Source organism: Meles meles, chromosome 4, assembly GCF_922984935.1.
Source record: "Meles meles chromosome 4, mMelMel3.1 paternal haplotype, whole genome shotgun sequence".
NCBI classification, from domain to species: domain Eukaryota; kingdom Metazoa; phylum Chordata; class Mammalia; order Carnivora; family Mustelidae; genus Meles; species Meles meles.
Genome location: NC_060069.1, coordinates 43,274,576 through 43,297,274, shown reverse-complemented (window position 1 = coordinate 43,297,274; position 22,699 = coordinate 43,274,576). Strand labels below are relative to the sequence as shown.

The 22,699-nt window shown below is 38.7% G+C and overlaps 1 protein-coding gene across 11 annotated transcripts in view; it reads right to left on the bottom strand.

The window, feature by feature from the left end:
* RUBCN (rubicon autophagy regulator) overlaps positions 1–14,566 on the bottom strand; it is a 57,248-nt gene extending 42,682 nt beyond the window's left edge. For 10 of the 11 annotated variants that reach the window (XM_046002333.1, XM_046002337.1, XM_046002334.1 and 7 more), the window contains exon 1: positions 14,326–14,566. In XM_046002333.1, coding sequence (XP_045858289.1) covers positions 14,326–14,390 — 65 coding nt within the window. In that variant the 5' untranslated portion in view covers positions 14,391–14,566. Of the gene's footprint in view, positions 1–4,664; positions 4,718–14,325 lie in introns of all 11 variants that reach the window. The other variant, XM_046002343.1, reaches the window with a different exon arrangement.
* Between the last annotated feature and the right edge of the window lie 8,133 nt (positions 14,567–22,699).

The following is a 22,699-nucleotide window of genomic DNA, read 5'->3' as shown; positions in this document are numbered from 1 at the left end:
CACTCTCTCTGTCTGCCTCTCTGCCTATTTATGATCTCTCTCTGTCAAATAAATAAATAAAATCTTAAAAAAAAAAAAGAATACAAATTATCCATGACTTCCCCCCATAGTTTTTTAAGCTAAAATAAAGACAAAAATATTTTGTTCGCAAAACAGATAATCATATCAAAAAATGGGCAGAAGATATGAACAGACACTTCTCCAACGAAGACATACAAATGGCTATCAGACACATGAAAAATGTTCATCATCACTAGCCATCAGGGAGATTCAAATTAAAACCACATTGAGATACTACCTTACACCAGTTAGAATGGCCTAAATTAGCAAGACAGGAAACAACGTGTGTTGGAGAGGATGTGGAGAAAGGGGAACCCTCTTACACTGTTGGTGGGAATGCAAGTTGGTGCAGCCACTTTGGAGAACAGTGTGGAGATTCCTCAAGAAATTAAAAATAGAGCTTCCCTATGACCCTGCAATTGCACTACTGGGTATTTACCCCAAAGATACAGACGTAGTGAAAAGAAGGGCCATCTGTACCCCAATGTTTACAAGAGCAATGGCCATGGTCGCCAAACTGTGGAATGAAACAAGATGCCCTTCAACGGACAAATGGATAAGGAAGATGTGGTCCATATACACAATGGAGTATTATGCCTCCATCAGAAAGGATGAATACCCAACTTTTGCAGCAACATGGAGAAGACTAGAAGAGATTATGCTGAGCGAAATAAGTCAGGCAGAGAGAGTCAAGTATCATATGGTTTCACTTATTTGTGGAGCATAACAAATAACATGGAGGACATAGGGAGATGGAGAGGAGATGGGAGTTGAGGGAAATTGGAAGGGGAGGTGAACCATGAGAGACTATGAACTCTGAAAAACAATCTGAGGGTTTTGAAGGGGCAGGGGGTGGGAGGTTGGGGGAGCCAGGTGGTGGGTATTAAGGAGGGCACGTATTGCATGGAGCACTGGGAGTGGTGCAAAAACAATGAATTCTGTTATGCTGAAAAGAAATTTTAAAAAAAAATGTTTTTTTGCACTAAGTCATTTAGGGACATGCCCCCAAATCAGTCAACTTTTGGTTTATTCTGAACAATCTGAAGTACTGAAGAGGAAAATTCTGAAAATTGTTATACTGCACACTTTACCTTGCCCTTCCATTTCTCATTAGAATACTACTCCTAATACTTTCCAAGGACAGTCACAGGAATAATTTTTTTTCAGGTAACTTTCATCATACTATTTTACATCATTTAAATACCTATGTGGTAGAAGCATTCTGAATCTTCTCTATCTGTATTCAAAACTAACTTATTTGTACACTTTCTGAGTCATTTTTAAAAGTGGATGAGTACAGTAAAGACAAAATAAGATGAACGAAGCTAGGTCCAGTATAAAAGTGTCATCTAAAAAGAGAAAGTCAGATGAATCTCAATCTGGTCTTCCGCTCTCAAGACCTTAAGACCAAAAATTTATTCAAACTGGGAGACAACCTTACACCACTCAACATTCGAGTCACCAAACTCACTTGTGCCATTTCTTTCTTCCCCAATTTTATTGATATATAATTGACATATTATATTACTTCAAGGTGTATAACATAAGGATTTGATATACATATTGTAAAATGATCACCACAATAAAATTAGTTAACATTCATCACCGAGCATAAGTACAAATTTTTTCTTGTGATGAGAACACTTAGATCTACTTTCTTAGCAACTTTCAAATATACAACACAGTATTGTTAACTATAGTCACCCATGCTGTACATTACATCCCCAGAATTTATTTATCTTATTACTGGATGTTTGTACCTTTGGACCACCTTCACCCTCATTCCCCACACCCCCCACCTCTAGCAACCACCAGTCAATCTGTTCTCTGTTTCTATGAGTTTGACTTTTTTAGACTCACAATCAGAACTAACACTTAAGGGGCCAGCATTACCGTGATACTAAAACCAGATACGCTACAAAAAAGACAGAGAGAGAGAACTACAGTCCAATGTCTGATGAACATGTATATTAAAATCCTCAAAAAATATTAGCAAGCCAAAAGCATCAATATGTTATAATAATCATTCACTACAATCAAGTGAGATTTACTTCTGGGATACAAGAGTAGTTCAGTATTCACAAATCAATCAGTATGATATACCACATCAACAAGAGAAAGAATTAAAAACTACATGATCACTTCAATAGATTCAGAAAAAGCATGTGACAAAGTACGACACCCATTTATTATAAAAATGCTCAACAAAGTAGGTTTAGAGGGAACATACCTCAACATAATAGAGGCCTTATATGAAAAACTCACAATGAACATCATCCTCAGTGCAGAGCTATTCCCCTAAGATCAGGAACAAGAGGAACAAAACAAGGAGGTCCACTTTCACCCCTTCTATTCATAGTAGGGCAAGTCCTAGCCACAGCAATCAGACAACAAAAAGAAATAAAAGGCATCCAAATTGGTTTAAAAAAAAAAAAAAGGAGTAAAACTTTCCTTATTTGTAGATGACATGATACTATTTACAGAAAACCCTAAACATTCCACCAAAACACTGTTAGTAGTGATAAATGAATTCAGTAAGATCACAGGATACAAAATCAATATACAGAAATCTGTTGCATTTCTATACACTAATAATGAAGTAGCAGGAAGAGAAATTAAGAAAACAATCCTATTTACAATTACACCAAAACAATAAAATACCTAGGAATAAACTTAACCAAGTAGGTAAAAAATGTGTATTCTGAAAACTATGAAACATTGATGAAAGAAATTGAAGACAACACAAACAAATGGAAAGATATTCCATGCTCATGGATTGGAAAAACAAATACTGTTAAAATGTCCATACTATCCAGAACAATCTACAGATTTAATGCAATCCCTAGCAAAGGGATTCTTCTCAGAACTAAAACAAACAATCCTAAAAATTGCATGGAAACACAAAAGACACCAAATAGCCAAAGCAATCTTGAAAAAGAAGAGCAAAACTAGAAGTATCACAAGCCCAGATTTCAAGATACACTACAAAGCGATAGTAATCAAAACAATAGGGTACAGGCACAAAAACAGACACACACATCAATAGAGCACAATGGAGAGCCCAGAAATAAACTCAGGATTATATGGTCAATTAATTTTTGACAAAGGAGACAAGAAGATGTAACTGGAAAGAGACAGTCTCTTCAAAAAATGGTGTTGTGAAAACCGGACAGCTACATGAGAAAGAATGAAACTGGACCAATTTACATACACACAAAATAAACTCAAAATGGATTAAGGACCTGGGGCTCCTGGGTGGCTCAGTGGGTTAAAGCCTCTGCCTTTCGCTCAGGTCATGATCCCAGGGTCCTGGGATCGAGCCCCGCATCGGGCTCTCTGCTTGGCAGGGAGCCTGCTTCCTCCTCTCTCTCTCTCTCCCTACTTGTGATCTCTGTCTGTCAAATAAATAAATAAAATCTAAAAAAAAAAAAAAAATGGATTAAGGACCTAACTGTGAGACCTGTAACCTAAGAGCTCTAAAAGAGAACACAGGCAGTAATTCTCTGATATTAGCTGTAGCAATCTTTTTCTAAATATGTCTCCTGAAGCAAGGGAAACAAAAGCATAAATAAACTACTGGGATTACATCATAATAAAAAGCTTCTGCACAGCAAAGGAAACCATCAGCAAAACTAGAAGACAATTATAGAATGGAAGACAATATTTGCAAATGACATATCTGATAAAGGGTTAGTATCCAAAATATATAAAGAACTTCCAAAATTCAACATCAAAAAAATAAATAATCCAATTAAAAAACAGGCGCAAGACATGAACAGACATGTCTACAAAGAAGACATACAGACAGCTAACAGACACATGAAAAGATGCTCAACCTCACTCATCACGAAGGGAATGCAAATCAAAACCACAATGAGGTATCACTCTACATCTGCCAGAATGGCCGAAATCAAAAACAAAAGAAACAACAAGTGCTGGTGAGGATGTGGAAGAAAAAGGAACCCTCCTGCTCTGTTGGCAGGAATGCAAAGTAGTGCAGCCACTGTGGAAAACAGTGTGGAGTTTCCTCAAAAAATTAAAAAATAGAACTACCCTATGATACAGTAATTCTACTACCCATATTCTTTACGTAATATGAAAACACTAATTTGAAAAGATATACGCAACCTAGCGCAGAGCTGGTGCAGGGCTAGATGTCATGACCCTGACCTCATGACCTGAGCCAAGATCAAGAGCTGGATGCTTAACCAACTAAGCCACCCAGGTGCCCCACAAATTTTATCCCTTTAAAACAGTGCAATGTCCCAGGTAATATATGGGAGTGTCCAAATGCTATACTGTATACCTGAAAATAATATTACACTATTTAACTAACTGGAATTTAAATAAAAACATAATAAATAAATAAATAAATGAAAAGTGCTATGCCATATAACTAACACATAATCACTAAAAATAAGTGAAATATATGACAAATAACATACATAATAAGTGATTGTAAAGTGAGATTCAATCCAAGAAATACATATAAGCATATCTTCGATCCCCAGTGCCCTTTTTAGGAAGGACAAGGAAATAGCTTCAACTTATAGGCATACCCCCTCTACAGTGTGTTGTTTATCTGAATGAATTGTTGTATCTACCTGAAATCAAGACTGAAGGTCAGGTTGTCCCAAGTCAGATTATGATTTGATCCCTGAAATGTGAAGAAAGGCATGTGATATCTAAATGATGGAATATCATGTAACCATTAAAATCTTTGATTAGAAAATGTTTCCAAAGTTAATGATATATTAAAGTATAAAAGGTAGAATATAAAATTGTATTTATGATCCCAAGTAAAAATATTGAGATAAATGGATATATGTAATAATAGTTACCTCTAGTTCTGTGAGGGAAATACAGAGGAGAGACACTGTTTAGCTCTTCCTTCTTTTTAGCTTTTCTTTTTATTTTTAAAGATTTTACTTATTTATTGGTCACAGAGAGAGAGAGACGGAGCACATGAGCACACAAGCAGCAGAGCTGCAGGCAAAGGGAGAAGTAGGTTCCCCGACAAGCAGGAAGCCTGATAAGGACTCAATTCTAGGACTCTGGGATCATGACCTGAGCTGAAGGCAGATGCTCAACCGACTGAGCCACCCAGGAATCCCTATTTAGCCCTTCCTAAACAGTTCAAGCAATTAAAGAAAGATCGAGAATCTGAACAAAATTAGCAAACAAGAGGCTAGAAAGTACCATCAAGGATTTTTAAATCCCAAAGTGGCAAGGGCATTTTAGGCTGAAAGATTGTGGTCAGGCAAACACCCGGGACTTTTAATACCAAAAAGCACTCCCTGAAAAGAAGTGATAGGTTCCTTCTTTAAAGTAGAGGAAAACATAGTTAAGTGAAATAATTATTGGTAACATTTAAGTAACAATAGACTACTACATTTACTTTGTTTAATTTTCTTATCTGGCTCCATACTTTCTGGTTTTAATTATACAGTATTTAATGAGTACAGCATGCAGTTAATATTTATGATGTTTTTAAATAAATAATGCTCATAGAAAAAAACATGCTTGACTTTACTATAGTTTCTCAGCTCTGGGGCACCTGGGAGAACCTAAACATTGGCTAGTTCCATCTCTTAAATGGCTGACAGCAGAATCTTAATGTCTAGGGGGGAATAAGTGGTCCTCCTAGGCATGTCTGTAATTTCAAATCTATTCAACAAATCCCTCACCAATCACACTACATTTGAATATTAAATTTATTGAATTTCAACAATAAGCAGATTTACCAAAAGGAAAATCCCTTATGTCAGAAACCTAACCACTGATGGTATATAAACTCCTTGGTATGGAATTCAAAAAGTCTCCATCATGTAGCCCTAGTCTAAATACCAACATTCCCGTCAGTACTCCTCAATTTGAAAATAGTCTCTCTTACCACCACACTCTATTATAAACATGCCAACCTCATATCTACTTCCATGGTTTTATTTAGCAGATCTTTCCACTTAAAATACTTCTCCTCTTGTCTCATTCAGGGATTCGGGTTCAGCTCTAGTTTAACCTTCTCCTAAGAAGTTCTAAATAATTTGACAAGCTATAACTCCCTCGTTGGAAACCCCATAACATATGCTGTCAATATACCATTCCTCCTGATGATCCTTTAAAAAAATGCTATTTAATTGTTGTTGTATGTAATCTGTTTCCTTAAGGATAGAGACCGTGTCTTTTCTATTTCTTATGTGCTGTTATTAGAAAGAGGGAGAAAATGTCATGCAGCAGAAAGAGAGCAAGGTTCACAGTCAGGCCAACCTGAATTTGAATCCTAGCTCTCCACAAACTAGCCAAGCATTCTTAGGTAAGCCATTTAAATTCTTTAAGCTTCAGCTCCCTCAGTGTGATTGATAATCTACAGAAAGCACCATCATAGGGTAGATAATAATATTCCTTTTCTCTGTTCTTTTCCCTCTTCGAATTTCCAGTGCCTAAATATAGTAAGTCAAACTACATCAGAAGGGGTACCTGAATAAAGCCTTCTTACCCGTTCTGCCTCAGAGAAAAATCTGCCAAAACTATCTAGGATAGGACTGTCTGTAACACAAATTAAGACTTGTCACTGTGCTCTGCATCTAAAGAATTTCTCAACTGATTTTAAACCAGGCTATATCTCCTCTTCATAAGCACAGGTTCCAAGGCCTGATTATGCTCAGGGTACTCTTGCTTAAGTAGGAAAGCTAGGAAGACTTCCTCAGATTTGGAAGTATCTTGTATATAACAGAGATTCAAATCTGCTTTCTTAATAGAATGGTAGAAACATAGAAGGTTTTATTGTAAAACAGTAAGGTTAATTTCCTGAGTCATAGAAGAAAGCCAATCTCATTACCTTACAGTCAGATCTGGGTAGCACAACACTTTATAAGCAAGGAGGCACACCCCTCCCCCCTTTGATAGCAAAGGCAGGGGAGGAAAGACAGTGCTTCAGTTGCCTCCAGTTTTAGAGACACTATTTTAGAGTAAAAGCTAATCATCATTACAACTAATACTAGATCATCTTAAATATCGCCAAGGCAAAGAAAAAGCAAAAGAACATAATAAAAAGTCATTTTTAAAAGATGACAGAATTAAGATAAAACAGACATGAAATAAAAATAAAAGTCAATGAAATAAACTCAACTATTTAAAACCAAAGAACCAGGGGCACCTGGGAGATTCAGTGGGTGAAAGCCTCTGCCTTCGGCTCAGGTCATGATCCCAGGGTCCTGGGATTGAGCCCCACATCAGGCTCTCTGCTTAGCAGGGAGCCTGCTTCTTCCTCTCTCTCTCTCTCTCTCTCTCTCTCTCTGCCTGCCTCTCTGCCTACTTGTGATCTCTATCTGTCAAGTAAATAAATAAAATCTTAAAGGGGCACCTGGGTGGCTCAGTGGGTTAAGGCTCTGCCTTCAACTCAGGTCATGGTCCCAGGGTCCTGGGATCAAGCCCCGCATCGAGCTCCCTGCTTAGTGGGGAGCCTGCTTTCCCCCTCTCTTTGCCTGCCTCTCTGCCCACTTGTGATTTCTCTCTGTCAAATAAATAAATAAAATCTTTAAAAAAAAAAACCACAAAGAACCAATCAAGCAAAAAGGTAAGCTGAAATTATGATATTATATCAAGATTGCATTTAAAGCAATAATCATTTAAAAAGACAAAGAAGCCATAATGAAGATATAGCTCTCACTAATTTTATCTAATAACATGGCCTCAAAAATATAAAACAAGGGAGTCTGGGTGGCTCAGTCAGTTAAGTGGCCGACTCTAGATTTCAACTTAAGTCATGATCTCAGGATCATGAGATCCAGCCCTGCTTTGGGCTCTATGCTCAGCAAGGAGTTGGCTTAAGATTCTCTCTCTCTCTCTCTCCCCTCCTCTGCCCCTCCCCATCCTGTGCATGCATGCACTCTCTCTTTTTCTCTCTAAAATAAATAATCTTTAAAAAAATTTTTTAATTAAAAATTTAAATTTTAAAAATTTTTAAATTTTAAATTTTAAAAATTTTATGTGTGTATATATGTCTAAAAGATATATATAAAATATAGATAAATAAAAATATATAAATATATAAATAAAATATGTATAAATTATGTATTAAAATTATATATACTTTTACATATATGTGCATATATATATATAACAAAACACATACATGAAGTGAATATGTATAAAATATGTATAAAATAAAATATGTATAAATTATATATTAAAATTATATATACTTTTACATATATGTGCATATATATATATAACAAAACACATACATGAAGTGAAAACATACAAAGAAAACTGAGGGGTGCCTGGCTGGACCAGTCAGTGGAGCATGAGATTCTTGATCTCAGGGTTGTGGGTGAAGTACCACCTTGGATATAGACATTACTTAAAAATAAAATTTTAAAAAAGTGAAAATAGAAAAGAAAAAACAATCATAATGGGAGATTAATTATCAGATCATGAAAACCAAAACTAAAAAAGTGATTAGAAGAGCTGAATAACATTATATATAATAAGGTTGTTTTTTTTTTGTTTTTTTGTTTTTAAGATTTTATTTGTTTATTTGACAGAGAGAGATCACAAGTAGATAGAGAGGCAGGCAGAGAGAGAGAGAGAAGCAGGCTCCCTGCTAAGCAGAGAGAGCCTGATGCGGGACTCGATCCCAGGACCCTGAGATCATGACCTGAGCCGAAGGCAGCGGCTTAACCCACTGACCCACCCAGGCGCCCCAGGTTGTTTTTTAAATCTAGAAAACTATATCCTGAAAAACACTTTTTTAAAGCATAGGACAATCACAAAAACTAGCCTTGTACTAAAGTACACACAATAAAATAAAAAAAAGTTAATCAATCCTCCAAGGCATACTGTCTGCCCACAAAGCAATAAGACAATAAGCAAATAACAAAAGTAGAACAAAGAGGGGAAAAAAAAAACTTGGAAAATTTAAAACTTTCAAAGGATTCTTGAGGAGGCAAAAATAAAATCATGGGGGTGCCTGGGTGGCTCAGTGGGTTAAGCCTCTGCTTTTGGCTCAGGTCATGATCCCAGAGTCCTGGGATCGAGCCCCGCATCAGGCTCTCTGCCCTGTAGGGAGCATGTTTCCTCCTCTCTCTCTGCCTGCCTCTCTGCCTAGTTGTGATTTCTCTCTGTCAAATAAATAAAATATTTTTTAAAATTTTTAAAAAATAATAAAATCATGGTATTGAAGGGGATGGAGAGGGAATGATGTTATGGCTCTTAATGCTCTTAAAGCATCCAAGTGAGAAAGCTCATAGGGAGACTGTCTTAGAATCTTGTAGAAATTATGGGATCCTGCTATTTTCTAGTAAAAAAATCAATCATCTCTTTACTCCTATGATCTAGCAGGATTTCTATAAATTTCATGGCCTTACAAAGGAAGTTTGCGAAGTCCCTATTTAGTCACTAATAATTTATGATTTCCTTTAATAATCCTCTCTCCTCTCAATCAAGTGTGGGTTAAACTTCAAGTCAGCCTGATGCAGAGGAACTAAAAACAGGTAAGCATGATCTAGTTGTTTCCTGAAAAACTCAGAATTAAATCTGTAACAGCATTGTTCAATTGAACTTTCTATGATGCTGGAAATGTTCTATATGTGTGCTGTCCAATATGGCAGTCAGTTGCCCCAGGGGCCATTAAGCACTTGAAATCTGGTTAATATGACTTAAAAAACTGAAAAAGTTAGATTTTATTTAATTTTAATTAATTTAAACTTAAATCACCACATGTGGCCAGTGGCTATTATGTTGGACAGAGCTAGTCTATAATCACCCAGATAGGCAGGCTGGTGAAACAGGGAGGAAAGATTACAAAACACACACAAAAAGATTTTATTTAATAAAAGAAGTGATAAAGCAGCTAGGTGCTGCGATTACGTTAGGCACTGTGCGAGGCACTGGGCTTATGGTGGTTAAAGACGAAGAGTCTCCATCTCTCAAGGTATTCAGAATGAAATGGGGGAAATGGGACTTACATAACTATGCTCTTCAGAGAGAAGTGTTACAAAGATAGATGGAGAAGGGCAGGTCAGGGATGCCTTCTAAAGGAGCATTATTTAAAGATGACTAATAGCCTTCCAGGTGAAGGAGGAGGGATGGCAGGGAATGTGGAGACACAAGGATGAGAGTGGTGAAGAAGAACATGTAGGAGGGAGTGAATGCCATGGTTTTGTAACTGGGAACGTCGCAGGGGTTAAAGCAAGGATTAAATGTCAGGGACAAGTTTTGACTATTTTCTATTTTTCAAGAAGAAAAGATTAAACATTTCTGAGTAAAATACTATAATAACTTTGCTTCCAAATAATTAAGGTGGTGGTTATGTGGAGACTGTCTGGAATTAGGGCCAGAGTTCAGACTGGAAGGTCAGTTAGGAGGCTACTGAGACAGTCTACAATGAGAGATCATAAGGGTCCTCGATGAATACATTGGTTATATGTGCCCAGAATTCATGTCCCTTTCTTTTGGTAACAGAACTCTCCTTTTCCACAGGGGAATCACCCTTCTGCCATATACTCTGGTCTATGAAGTTCCAAGAAAGTATACCCTTGCCTCAGGATCCAGGGTTGGGCACATAATTTGGGCCTGACTGAGTAGCATATTCCATACCCTGATTATAAGAAGGGGAACATAACTCAGGTCAATCCAAAAATAGTCAGCCTCCAAATTTTTGTTTTTGTTATACCTATTAGGATTGCTTTGTTTGTTTGTTTGTTTGTTGTTTTGGTTTGGTTTGGTTTGGCTTGCTTGGGGTTATCCTGTAGAAAAGTCTGAATGAAGGCAACACATAGGGAAAAGGAGCCCACAGATAGGGACAAATTCTTGTTTAAGCACCTATACTTGGTCAGGCCTGAAGCAATACTACTCCCTGGATTTTTCAGTAATACAAGCAAATATATTTGGAAATGGAGAAAGAAATAAAGCTCCCAGAGAAAAATCAGGAACAAAATTCATAGGACCTGGAAACTACCTGGATAAGGGAAATGAGGAGGAAAGTAAAATTTCACTTTGAAGCTTCTGGGTTTGCTGAGTGGGAAATGCTATTAACTGAGATAGAGAACAGAAGATGCAACAGTTTTAACCAATGGACTGAGCTCAGTTTGGAGACACTAAAAAGGATTTTAATACTTCAATTTTGACTCTATCTGGATCAATGCACCAGAAAAACTGCATATAGCTGTGTTCCAAGTTCAGACTGCATAGCCCAAGGCAGTGTAGGGTGGCAGAGGAAAGCCAGAAGAACCATTCCTTTCATCGTTTAGTAGTTTCACCGAACAACCTCCAAACAGCTGGCACTTACTACCCAACTAAACAAAGAGAAGCATTATCCCTAGCAGTATAGTGTTTTGCTAGAGTGATAACTAGCTAGATGAAAATTAAGGGTTCCTATGAAATAACTAAACTCCAAGGATAAAGTGAAAAGCTAGGCTAACACCCCCATCCTCAGAGAGGAGCGCTGAACTCAGAGGAGCCATGGAAGGAAGAAGAACAAGAAGTACAATTGAGAACAACAACCAGAAAAGCACATACCTACCTTCTTTCAAGAAAACTGGGGAGGAGACAGCAAGTAGACACTTTTTGTACTTAGCACATACCAAACACCCCATGAGAAGTTTCGTGCACATTATCTTTTCAAAATCTCACAAGTTACCAGTCAGGAGGGCATTATTTTTCCTACTCAGATGGATGAGCCAAATTAAGCAGTAAAGTTAGGATTCACAGGCAGGTCTACCTGGTTATAATGCACATTTCACTACATCAATTGCTTTCAGAAAATATACTGATATTTTCAGAAATATATTGATAAGTTTATCCTTTGTATATAAAAATGATGCCATCTCAGAACGCCTGGGTGGTTCAGTCGGTTAAGCATCTGACTCTTGATTTTAGCTCTGGTCATGAACTCAGGGTCATGGGAACAAGCCCCACATTGGGCTCAGTGCTCAGCACAGAGTCCCTCTCCTTTTGTTCCTCCCCGCTAATGCTCTTTTACTCTATCAAATAAGTAATAAAATCTTTCTTTTTAAAAGATTTTATTTTTTTTATTTGACAGAGAGAGAGAGAGAGAGAGAAAGACAGAGAGGGGTAGAGGGAAAAGCAGACTCCCCGCCAAACGAAGAGATGGGAGACCGATGCGGGGCTCGGTCCCAGGACCCTGGGATCATGCCCTGAACTGAAAGCAGACGCTTAACCGACTAAGCCACCCAGGCGTCCCAGTAAATAAAATCTTTTACAAAAATGATGCCATCTCATCATGAAGATTTTTTCTGAACTGGGTATTTTATTGACCATAGAAAGTTAGGTTAGGAATGACCCAGCCACAATGCCTCAATTCTCAGGCACCGGTACGTATGTGCCAGTTGTCTACTTGGAGCTAAGGAGACCTTGGTGCCATGAAACTTCATCGAACAACACATTCTGAGTTAACTCAGCCACCAACAAAGAGTAGGCTATAGCAACAATACCAGTGACCTTGTGGGGATAATCCCACTGCAGAAATTAAATTTTGACTAGAGTTGCTTGGTTAAGAAGCAAGCATTAGAGGGGCACCTGGTGGCTCAGTTGGTTGAGCAACCAACTGGGGTTGCGACTGAGCCTAATGTTAGGCTCCACAATCCACGGGGAGTCTGCTTGGAATTCTCTCCCTCTCTCTCTGCCCCCCCTTGGGGGCAGAATAAAAAAAAATAATAATAATAATAAAAAAAGAAAAAGAAAAAAAGGTAAGCATGGAAAAAATAATAGAGAGAAAAATATACCTGCAAAGGAGCTGTCCCACTGGCCTGAATGATAGGCAAAGAATGCTATAAAATTCATTATCTTATACATTTCTTTGTCCCAGTATATTAACATAATGAGGCAGCATAGCATGAGTATGAAAAGTACAGACTCTGGAGCCAAACTGCCTGGGCTTGAATTCCAGTTCCACCAGGATTCACTGTAGGAAATTGGCAAGTTATTTATCCTGTTCATGTCTCAGCTTCCTCATCTATTAAACGGGGATAATAATAATACCTGTTTTGTTTGGCCGTCATGAGAAGTAAATAAATTAATACTTGTAAGGCTCCTAAGTAGTACCTGGCATGTGATAAGTGTTTATTTAAATACATCAAATAAATAACTAACCCAGCTAGATGGGGAGGAAATGTGAACTTGAAATTTCCAACTCAGCCTCTCCCACATGAACTGGTAAAGGAAAAGAAAACTGAATCAAAACCTTATTTAAAATTTATATGGGACCTTTCACACAAAGCATTTCGCAGACATCTGGAGGAAGAATAAATAGCCAAATATACATAAGCAGAAACTGAAACGTGGAAAAGGGAAGTTAGATTTTCAATTTCACTGAACTCATCTTTCATACATCTCAGGCAGGAACCCAGGCTTGTCAGTCCACATTTTGTACACAGGCCACAAGTTAACAGTGTACATAAAAGAGGAGTCAAACTTAAAAACAGCCAGGTCTTCACCTGGGCACAGCATCTCATTAATTTCCCCCCTGCTGATGTTTTCTCACTGAAGCAAACCCTAAATATGGGAAGCACCTATACAGAGAACAAGTCACCATTTAATCAAAGTAGTTTGTAAAATCTTAAATCCTCCATTTCTAAAGGGTATGAACTAAATGTCAATAGTTTCGTATAAATAAATGTGAAATTGCTAAATTGCATTGTGGGGAAGGAGAGAAGGGTTTGAAGACGAAAAGGAAATGACAGAAAGATCCTGCCACTCTGACAGAGGCACGCACACAATTTCTAGTTTCATTAGCAAGCCCGCTCCCCCACAACATGGCCATTACAATCGTCCACTTTCATACACAGGCCTTCCTTCTCGTCGTCTTCCTCACAGTCATCTCCGCCTAAGCTTCTTTTTAGGCCAGTCATAGTACCTAACCTTTGCGCCCAGAAATTTTTACACCACCAATCTTCTTAATATTGGTCCGATATACTGTCACCTCAAGTTTCACTCAGGCCCCCAACATTGTGCCATACTCCTATCTACAGACTCTCGCTTGCAAAAGCACCTCTCAATAGCCACTTCCTCTCCTGCTCCCCCTGCCCTCATCATATCATACCCGTTTAATATGCCCTCAACATATTAAACCTGTTCCCTCCTATCCACGCCCTGCCAGTCCCTCTTCTCACAATTTCTTCCCAAACAGGTCGCCCAAAGTCCATCACGCCCGACACTTCTGCGGGAGATCTCCGAGCCCTCCCAATCCTCCGGGTGGTTCGGTGCACCATCGGCCTCCGACCCCCCGCGCCCTTCCCAGCCCACCTGCTCTCCTCCGGCAGGCGCTCCTCGCAGCCGCCGAGCTCCATTCCCGCGCCCTCCGGCCGCATCCGGGGCTACGAGGTTGCCTCCTCTCTGAAGACAGGCGCCCCTGCCGCTTCGTCCCTAAGGGCTCCCGAAGCCCTAAGAAGAGGAGGAAGGCACCCTCGGTGGGTGGGCTCAGCGTGATGCACTACACCCGGGTTGACAGCAGGCGCGGTGATTGCTGTCTCAGCTGCGGTTTCTATCCCGGCCACCCCCACTTCCGGCTCCAAGAACTACAATTCCCAGCAAGCACTTCGAAGATTCGGCCGCTCCCGGCATGCTCCGCCCGGCCCAATCCGAGGCCGCGCTCGCGGCGGATGCACCCTCTGGCTGCGTGCTAGCGGCCGTACCCTAGGCGGGGAATACCAAGGTTAGGTTGTGGAATACGTATGGGTGTGAGTCCTTACACACTCAGGTCGTGCTTCACACTCGGGGTCAGACGGGATCAGAAGTTTAGACTAGGAAATAACGCTGATATTAATCCAAGTACAGTTAACCCGCTTCAGCCTACCCTGGCTTAACACCTGTCGATGTTTGGGGACCTCAAGCATTTTAATGAAGAACTCACAAACTGAAGAGCACAAGTTGCTTTGGGATCGCAAAGGAAAAGCGGGAGGGAAAGCCTTTGCGGGGAAGTTTTTCGGCAGAACTGGTCAGAGCAGAGTTTTTTTGTTGTTGTTGTTGTTTTTTTTTTTTTAATATTTTATTTATTTGACAGAGAGAAACCACAACTAGGCAGAGAGGCAGGCAGAGAGAGAGGAGGAAGCAGGCTCCCTGCGGAGCAGAGAGCCCGATGTGGGGCTCGATCCCAGGACCCTGAGATCATGACCTGAGCCGAAGGCAGAGGCTTTAACCCACTGAGCCACCCAGGCGCCCCCAGAGCAGAGTTTTTAAGGATAAGTATGAACTAGCCAGGAGAAGAGAAAGTAGAAACAGTGGCCCAGAAATAAGGAAGCATCCTGGTTTGAGAAGTACTGGTTCTGAGTAGTAATAAGACCTGGGAAGAGGTGGGGAACAGAATGGTGTTGGTGAGCAAGCACCCTAAATCGTGAAGTGCCATTTTAAAGAATTTGGATTTTATCCTTAAAACAATTAGGAGCAAGTTAAGAATATGCAGATCAAGAAGTGGTTTGACCAAACTTGCTTAGAAAACTACTTTTGACAATGTGGAGAGGGAATGGGGAATGTACCGTGTTGGAGGTAAGACTGGAAAAATGGATATGAGAGGAGATTGAAAATCCCCATAGAGGCCAAGCAAGTAATGCCAATGAGAGAAGTGAGCTGGTTGTAGGAGAGTGGCAGAAACTCTGAACTGGAAAGTTCGTCCAAGAAGGGAAGTCTCACCATTTCTATGATTGAATGTTGCAAAATGGGTATATAGGCCTAGAATTGCCTAGTATTCTGATTTTGCAATAGAAGCTGGAGTCTTCATTTTTAAGTACAACTTCTAATTTTTAGAAAAAATCGGTAACAATTTTTTTTTTATTGTAAACATTACACAGTCCAAAAAAAAAAAGGTTTATAGGTTAAATGTGCCTTTGAATTACTAGTTTGCAAGTTCAGGCCTGAAGTGGGGCAGTAGGGAGTAAGGAGGTTGGGATTAGTGCAATTGTAAAGCAATAGAATCAATACTACTCTGTGAGAGGGGTCTCTAGGTTAGCTCCGTGGAAAACTAGTTACTCTATTAAAAATAATATATGACTTAAAGGAATTTTCAAACTTGAGAAAACATTTTCGTGAATTAAAAGTGAAATGAAGGAGGTTTTTAATGAAGTTATGATTTTCAACTTCCATTTATATAAAAAATACACCTTGTTCAAACTTTTTCATATTGTCCTACTAAAGGGTTATACTTTTTTAGAAAGTGGCAGTGTTAATCAGTGGGATTTCGCTTGTATTTCTACAATTGTATGAACTTCGTTTTTGGCAGGTGGTATAATCCAAAATAACGCCACATGATCTTAGCATATTTACATGAAAGCCCACTTTATCAGGAAATTCTAGAACTAAAATTGTAAAAAGACTCAGTTCTGTAGTAAAAGTTCTGAGAAAGGTTACACCCAAGTCTGGGTTTAAACATATTTAAAGCAGTTAATAAATGTGTAATGACCTACATTAGCCATGTGTCCCCCTATCCCATCTTTCTGCTTTCCCTCACCCCAGATGGCCATATCCTGAATCCCTGCTTTATGATTTCACTGCTTCCCTTTTTAGTTTCTTTGTATCAATTTATATACCTAGAAATTATTTTTAAAATTTTTGTGTTTTAACTTCACAAAAAGTATAGTGAGCTGTATTTATTCTTTGAGGCCTTAGGTTTTTTTGCTTAATGTTACATTGATAATGTTTATTCACATTATCATATGTCACTGTAGTTCATTGATTTTTGACTGCTACATAATGGTTCATTGTGTGAATACAGCAGTTTATTCGTGTTGTCTTTCATTGATAAGCATTTGGGTTGTTTCTAGGTTTTTGCTATTGTAAACAGTGCTGCTATTAATATTATCTTACATGTACCCTCTTGTATGTAAACAAAGGTTTCTGTTGGGTACATACCTAGAAGTGGAATTGCTAGGTCATAGGGCTATTGTCTGTTCTAGCTTTTGTTTTCAGTGGTGGGTTTGTAGGTACACAGTTTTCAAATTATAAGTAGTTATTTATTATTTAAAATAACCAAAAAAGGGGCACCTGGGTGGCTCAGTGGGTTAAAGCCTCTGCCTTCGGCTCAGGTCATGATCCCAGGGTCCTGGGATCAAGCCCTGCATCGGGCTCTCTCCTCGGCGGGGAGCCTGCTTCCTCCTCTCTCTCTGCCTGCCTCTCTGCCTACTTGTAATCTCTATCTGTTAAATAAAATAAATAAAAATCTTTAAAAAAATAACCAAGAAAATGAAATAAAATAAAATAACTAACCAGGCCCCTTGGTGGCTTAGTCATTAAGCAACTGCCTTTGACTCAGGTCATGATCCCAGGGTCCTGGGATCAAGCCCCCTATCCGGCTGGCTCCCTGCTCAGCGGGAAGCCTGCTTCTCCCTCCCCCACTCCTCCTGCTTGTGTTCTCTCTCTCACTCTCTCTTTCTCTCTGTCAAATAAAAAAATAAAATCTTAAAAAAAATTAACTAACCAAATAAAAATGGGCCATGCATGGAAGATGATGACCAAAGTATGTCATGAACCAAGGATTGTTAGAACAATATTGTGCTGCTGAGGCCCAAATGCAAAAATTGTCAAATATGCAAAAATATCTAGCATGAGGGTTCAATAAGTCACATAAATGTAATGGTCTTACTTAGAACTGCTTGCTAAGGTAATATTTTAGAAATCAAAAAACCTGAAGAAGATTGCTTGATCTTGATCAATGTTTTCAAGATCACCAGGATGCTAGTTTTATACAAACAGTAATGGGTCCTAGAGTACCAATGGCAGAAGGCGAAATTCACTCAAGAATCAATTATTCAGGGGGCACCTGGGTGGCTCAGTGGGTTAAAGCCTCTGCCTTCGGCTCAGGTCATGATCCCAGGGTCCTGGGATCAAGCCCCACATGGGGCTCTCTGCTCAGCGGGGAGCCTGCTTCCCTCTCTGTCTCTCTGCCTGCCTCTCTGCCTACTTGTGATCTCTGTCAAATAAATAAATAAATAAAATCTTTTTAAAAAGAAAAAAAGAATCAATTATTCCAATAATGGATTTTTAAAGCTCATTACATTTACCAATTTGCCAAAATTTGGTTTCAAGTAGTCTTTTTAAAATTTTTTATTATATTCAATTTAGTTAACATATACTGTATATTAGTTTCAGGGATAGAATTGATTGATTCATCGTTTGCATATAACACCCTGTGCTCATTACAAGTGTCCTCCTTAATACCCATCACGTAGTTACCCCATCCCCCCACCCATCTTCCCTCCAGCAACCCTTAGTTTGCTTCATAGAGCTTAGCATCTCTTCTGGTTTGCCTCCCCCTCTGTTTTCATCTCACTTTAAGAAGTAGTCTTCTTAGGGGCACCTGGGTGGCTTAGTGGGTTAAGCATCTGCCTTTGGCTCGAGTCATGATCTCAGGGTCCTGGGACAGAGCCCCGCATTGGGCTCTGCTCAGCAGGGAGACTGCTTCCCCTTCTCTCTCTGCCTGCTGCTCTGCCTGCAGGTGATCTCTCTCTCTCTCTCTGTGTGTCAAATAAATAAAGTCTTTTCTTTAAGTAATCTTCTTAAATATATTAAATATCAATTATATTCAAGAATATGTTCTTTTCATTATATTCACTAAAATTACTTAGTAACATTTTAAAAAATATTTAAATTTTAAAAGCTAAGGAATGGCTCCCACTGGCCAAGTCAAATGAATTTGAGCATCAAAATGAGTTAATCCATGAAATGTATACATATCCACAGTATTTTGAAAGGCAAGCACAGTCCTTACACTCTTTACCCCTTTACTTTTCAAGAGAGAATTTTTGAACACAGGATGAGTCTGAATTTCTATGGAAACTTACATGCATTTATAAATAAGTATGCAAATAATAAATAAATAGAAAAGGGAAGAAAGAAAGGGGGAAGGGAAAACTGTTTTCCGCAGTAGAATGTCAAGTAATTAATGCAGATGAATGATAGACTTAGAAAATCACTATTTTGTAGCCATCACTGTAATAATTGGTTTATTCAAGGATCATGGGTGGATGCTAAAACCATTAGTGAAATTTGTTCTGAAGTAGGATGTTTATACAGTCTCAAACTATCTGCCCACAGATCATTTACTCACTAGAAATGAGGAAAAGAGGTACCTTTACAATGGAGAAATCTGGCAGACATAGCCTTAAGTGATCAAAGGTAAAATTACCCATAAGACAAGATGACATCTTGTGCCTCCTAATGTTAAGTCCTGAGAAGGACACAACATCACTTACATAGTACTCAAGATAAAAGTGTATAACCTGAATTTAATCACAGGCTAACAATAAGACAAATTAAAATTGAGGACAGTCTAACAAATGCCTTCAATCTTCAAAAATATAAATATCATAAAAAACTAAGAAAAGCTGACAAATTTTATGAGATTAAAGGAAACAAAGGCAGGACAAAGAAATGCAAAATGTAAACCTGGGTTGGATCTTAGTTTGAAAAAAAAAGTTATAGAGAATAATTATTTATTAGGATAATTGGCAAAATTTAAATATAGACTGTACATCGGAGAATAGAATTGCATCAATGTTCTATTTTCTGAATTTGATCATTTTAGCATGGTTATGTAAAAGAATATCCTTAGAGATATATTCTATATGATGTCTGCAATTTACTCTCTTATTGTCCAACAACAACAAATAAGAATTACAGCCATCTGGGGATGCCTGGGTGACTCAGTTAAGTGTCTGCCTCAGCTCAGGTCCTGGGATGGAGCCCCAAGTCTTTGGACTCCCTGCTCAGCAGGGAGCCTACTTTTCCATCTCCCTCTGCCCCTCCTCCTGCCCCTGCTCGCTCGCTCTCTCTCTCTCAATAAATTAAAAAAAAAATCTTTTTAAAAATTAAAAGAATTACAGCTATCAGTATATCTGTATACCAATCTGCCTCCACTTAAAATGGGGTTCCATCCTGATAAACCCATTGTGAAATGAAAATATCATTAATTGAAATTGCATTTAATAGACTTCAACTGGGGCACCTGGGTGGCTCAGTTTGTTAAGCATCTGCCTTTGGCTCAGGTCATGATCTCAGGGTATTAAGTCCTGCATCATGTTTCTTGATCAACAGGGAGTCTGCTTCTCCCTCTGCCTGCCTCTCCCCTCCCAGCTCATGCTCTCTCTCTCAAATAAATAAAATCTTTTTTTAAAAATGCACTTAACCTACTGAACATCATAGCTTACCTTAAAAATGCTCAGAACATATCTATTTATTAGCCTGCAGCTGGCCCAAATCCTATAACACAAAGCCTATCTAATAATAAAGGGTTGAATATCCCATGCAATGTATTGAATACTGAAAGTGAGAAACTAGATGGCTGTATGAGTGCAGAGCAGACGTAAATGCATCAGTTGTTTACCCTCCAGGTCACCTAGCTGAAAGGGAGGTGTGCTGCTGCGCAGCACCATGAGAGAGTATCTACTAAGAGCATCATTAGCCTGGGAGAAGATCAAAATTTAGAACACTAAGTTCAGTTTCAATTGAATGCTTATCACTTTCATACCATCCTAAAGTCAAAAAATTCTGTCAAACCGTAAGTTGGGGATTGTCTGTATAGAGAAAGCAAATGTGGCAAAGCTTTAATAACTGGTGAATCTTGGTGAAGGGTATAAGGGTATTACACTATGTTTACAACGTTTTTCTAGATTTGAAAATAAACATGGATTTTAATATGGTTTTGTTTTCTCGTCACTGCATCCTAAAATCAATGCAATTAAAATTTTAATACTTCACATGGAAATTTCTTCATTTATAATGATGAATTTTGAATATCGTTCTAAAGTAATTTCCATTTTTCCCACAGTTTAGCATTTTAAGAAGTCTTTAGCCAATTTTGCCAAGACCAATACACTGACTTTATCGAATTTACTGATTTACCAAAATTCTTTTTTCCCCCCTCTTCTCTTCTTTAATAAAGCTTATAGGGCTGCCAGGCTGGCTGGATCAGTAAAGCATACTACTCTTGATCTCGGGTTGTGAATTCAAGGCCCCCATTGTCTGTGAAGATAACTTTAAAAAAAAGTTTCATTTGATATGAACTGCTATAAGCTTTATTTTTTGGTAAAGATTATATTTTTTAAAAGTAACTTCTACACCCGATGGGGGGCTCAAACTCACAATCCCAAGGTCAAAAGTCACATGTTCTACCAGCTGAGCCAGCCACGCACCTCTCAAATGGGATGATTTTTAAAGCTTTTGTAGAATTTTGTGAGGTCTTTGTTGACTGGTTCTATTCTGTCTTCACAGCAACTTTTCCACCTACTTTAAGTATTTCGTATTCATTCATTTATTCAGTTATATGGGAAAGCTCGTTGTCTTCCATGGGTAATACGTACAAATTCAGAAATTAAGAAATTACAATGGAATTTTTAAAAATCTTATTTCAGGGCTAAGGAAATCCTTAACACATTTGAAGAATATTCTATATGTCTCTGTCTCAGCTCTCTGAAACTCTAGCTGAATAAACCTGAGCCAAGAGAATGGATCTTCTCCTGAGGGAAAGAGAAAGATGAGAGTCCAGCCCTGACTCTTGTTCCCAGAAAAAGGAGGTCAAAGTGCAAATGGAGAAGAAGCATGGGGAGAAGAAAGAATGCTCAAGGCCTCGTGACTCTGGAATCCTGAATTTCTAGAGCCTTCCTAGACCACCAAACTGTCTAGTACAAATCAAGAATATACTTTTTAAAGGAAACCATGGTGTAAATAAGGAGAAACTGTGACTTACATAAATATGTGTAGCTTTAGAAAATTCCACAACTAGTCATTCAGTGAAGTGACTAGAATTCTTGATTGACAGGATGCCTACCCTGCCCAGAGAAGACAAAGCCTAATAAGGAGTGAACCAGAGATCCAACCCATGAGTCCATGAAGAATTTCCCTTCAAGTTCCCCTGCCGGCCTAGATTAAATTCTCTAGTCAGAGAAAACTGACGGTCAAGGACATGGAGACCAGTAAGGCCTTCGCTATGCCTGCAACCCAGCCTGTCATGTATCTGCTATTCTACTCTGTTTTCTCACTGTACTGTAGCAGTATCTGGCACATAGTAGGAACTCAAACTCTGAACAAATGAATGAATCCTAAGCACAAGGAGAACAGGAAGCTATAGCAAAATGGCAAAGAAAAAGCTACTGCAGCAGAGACAGTGGCAAATGGGGTAGAATAAGAACTGAGCAGCAAAGAGAAGAAAAACTGTACTGTGGATGCAAGTAGCTTAAGGGAGTCAGGTATACTGATAATAATTATACCTAACTAATACATACTATACCTATAGGTGATAAAAATTATACCTAACTTACTTAATATGCCGGTGTAATATAAATTTTACAAATTTCCAAAAAAACAAAAATCCTGTCCTGAAAAGCAACTGTTGATACCAAAATCAGACAAACATTACAAGGAATGGAAACTACACCTCAGTATCACTCATGAGGGGGTGCCCCGGTGGCTCAGTCGGTTGGGTGTCTGCCTTGAGCTCAGTTCATGATCCCAGGGTCCTGGGATCCAGGCCCGAGTCAGGCTGCCTGCACAGCAGGGTATCTGCTTCTCCTTTTCCCTCTGCCCCTCCAGCTCCCACTGCTTTCTCTCAAATACATAAACAAAATCTTTTTTAAAAAAATCGCTCATGGAAAGAAAAACAATATTTTTGACAAAGCATTAGCAAACCAAATCC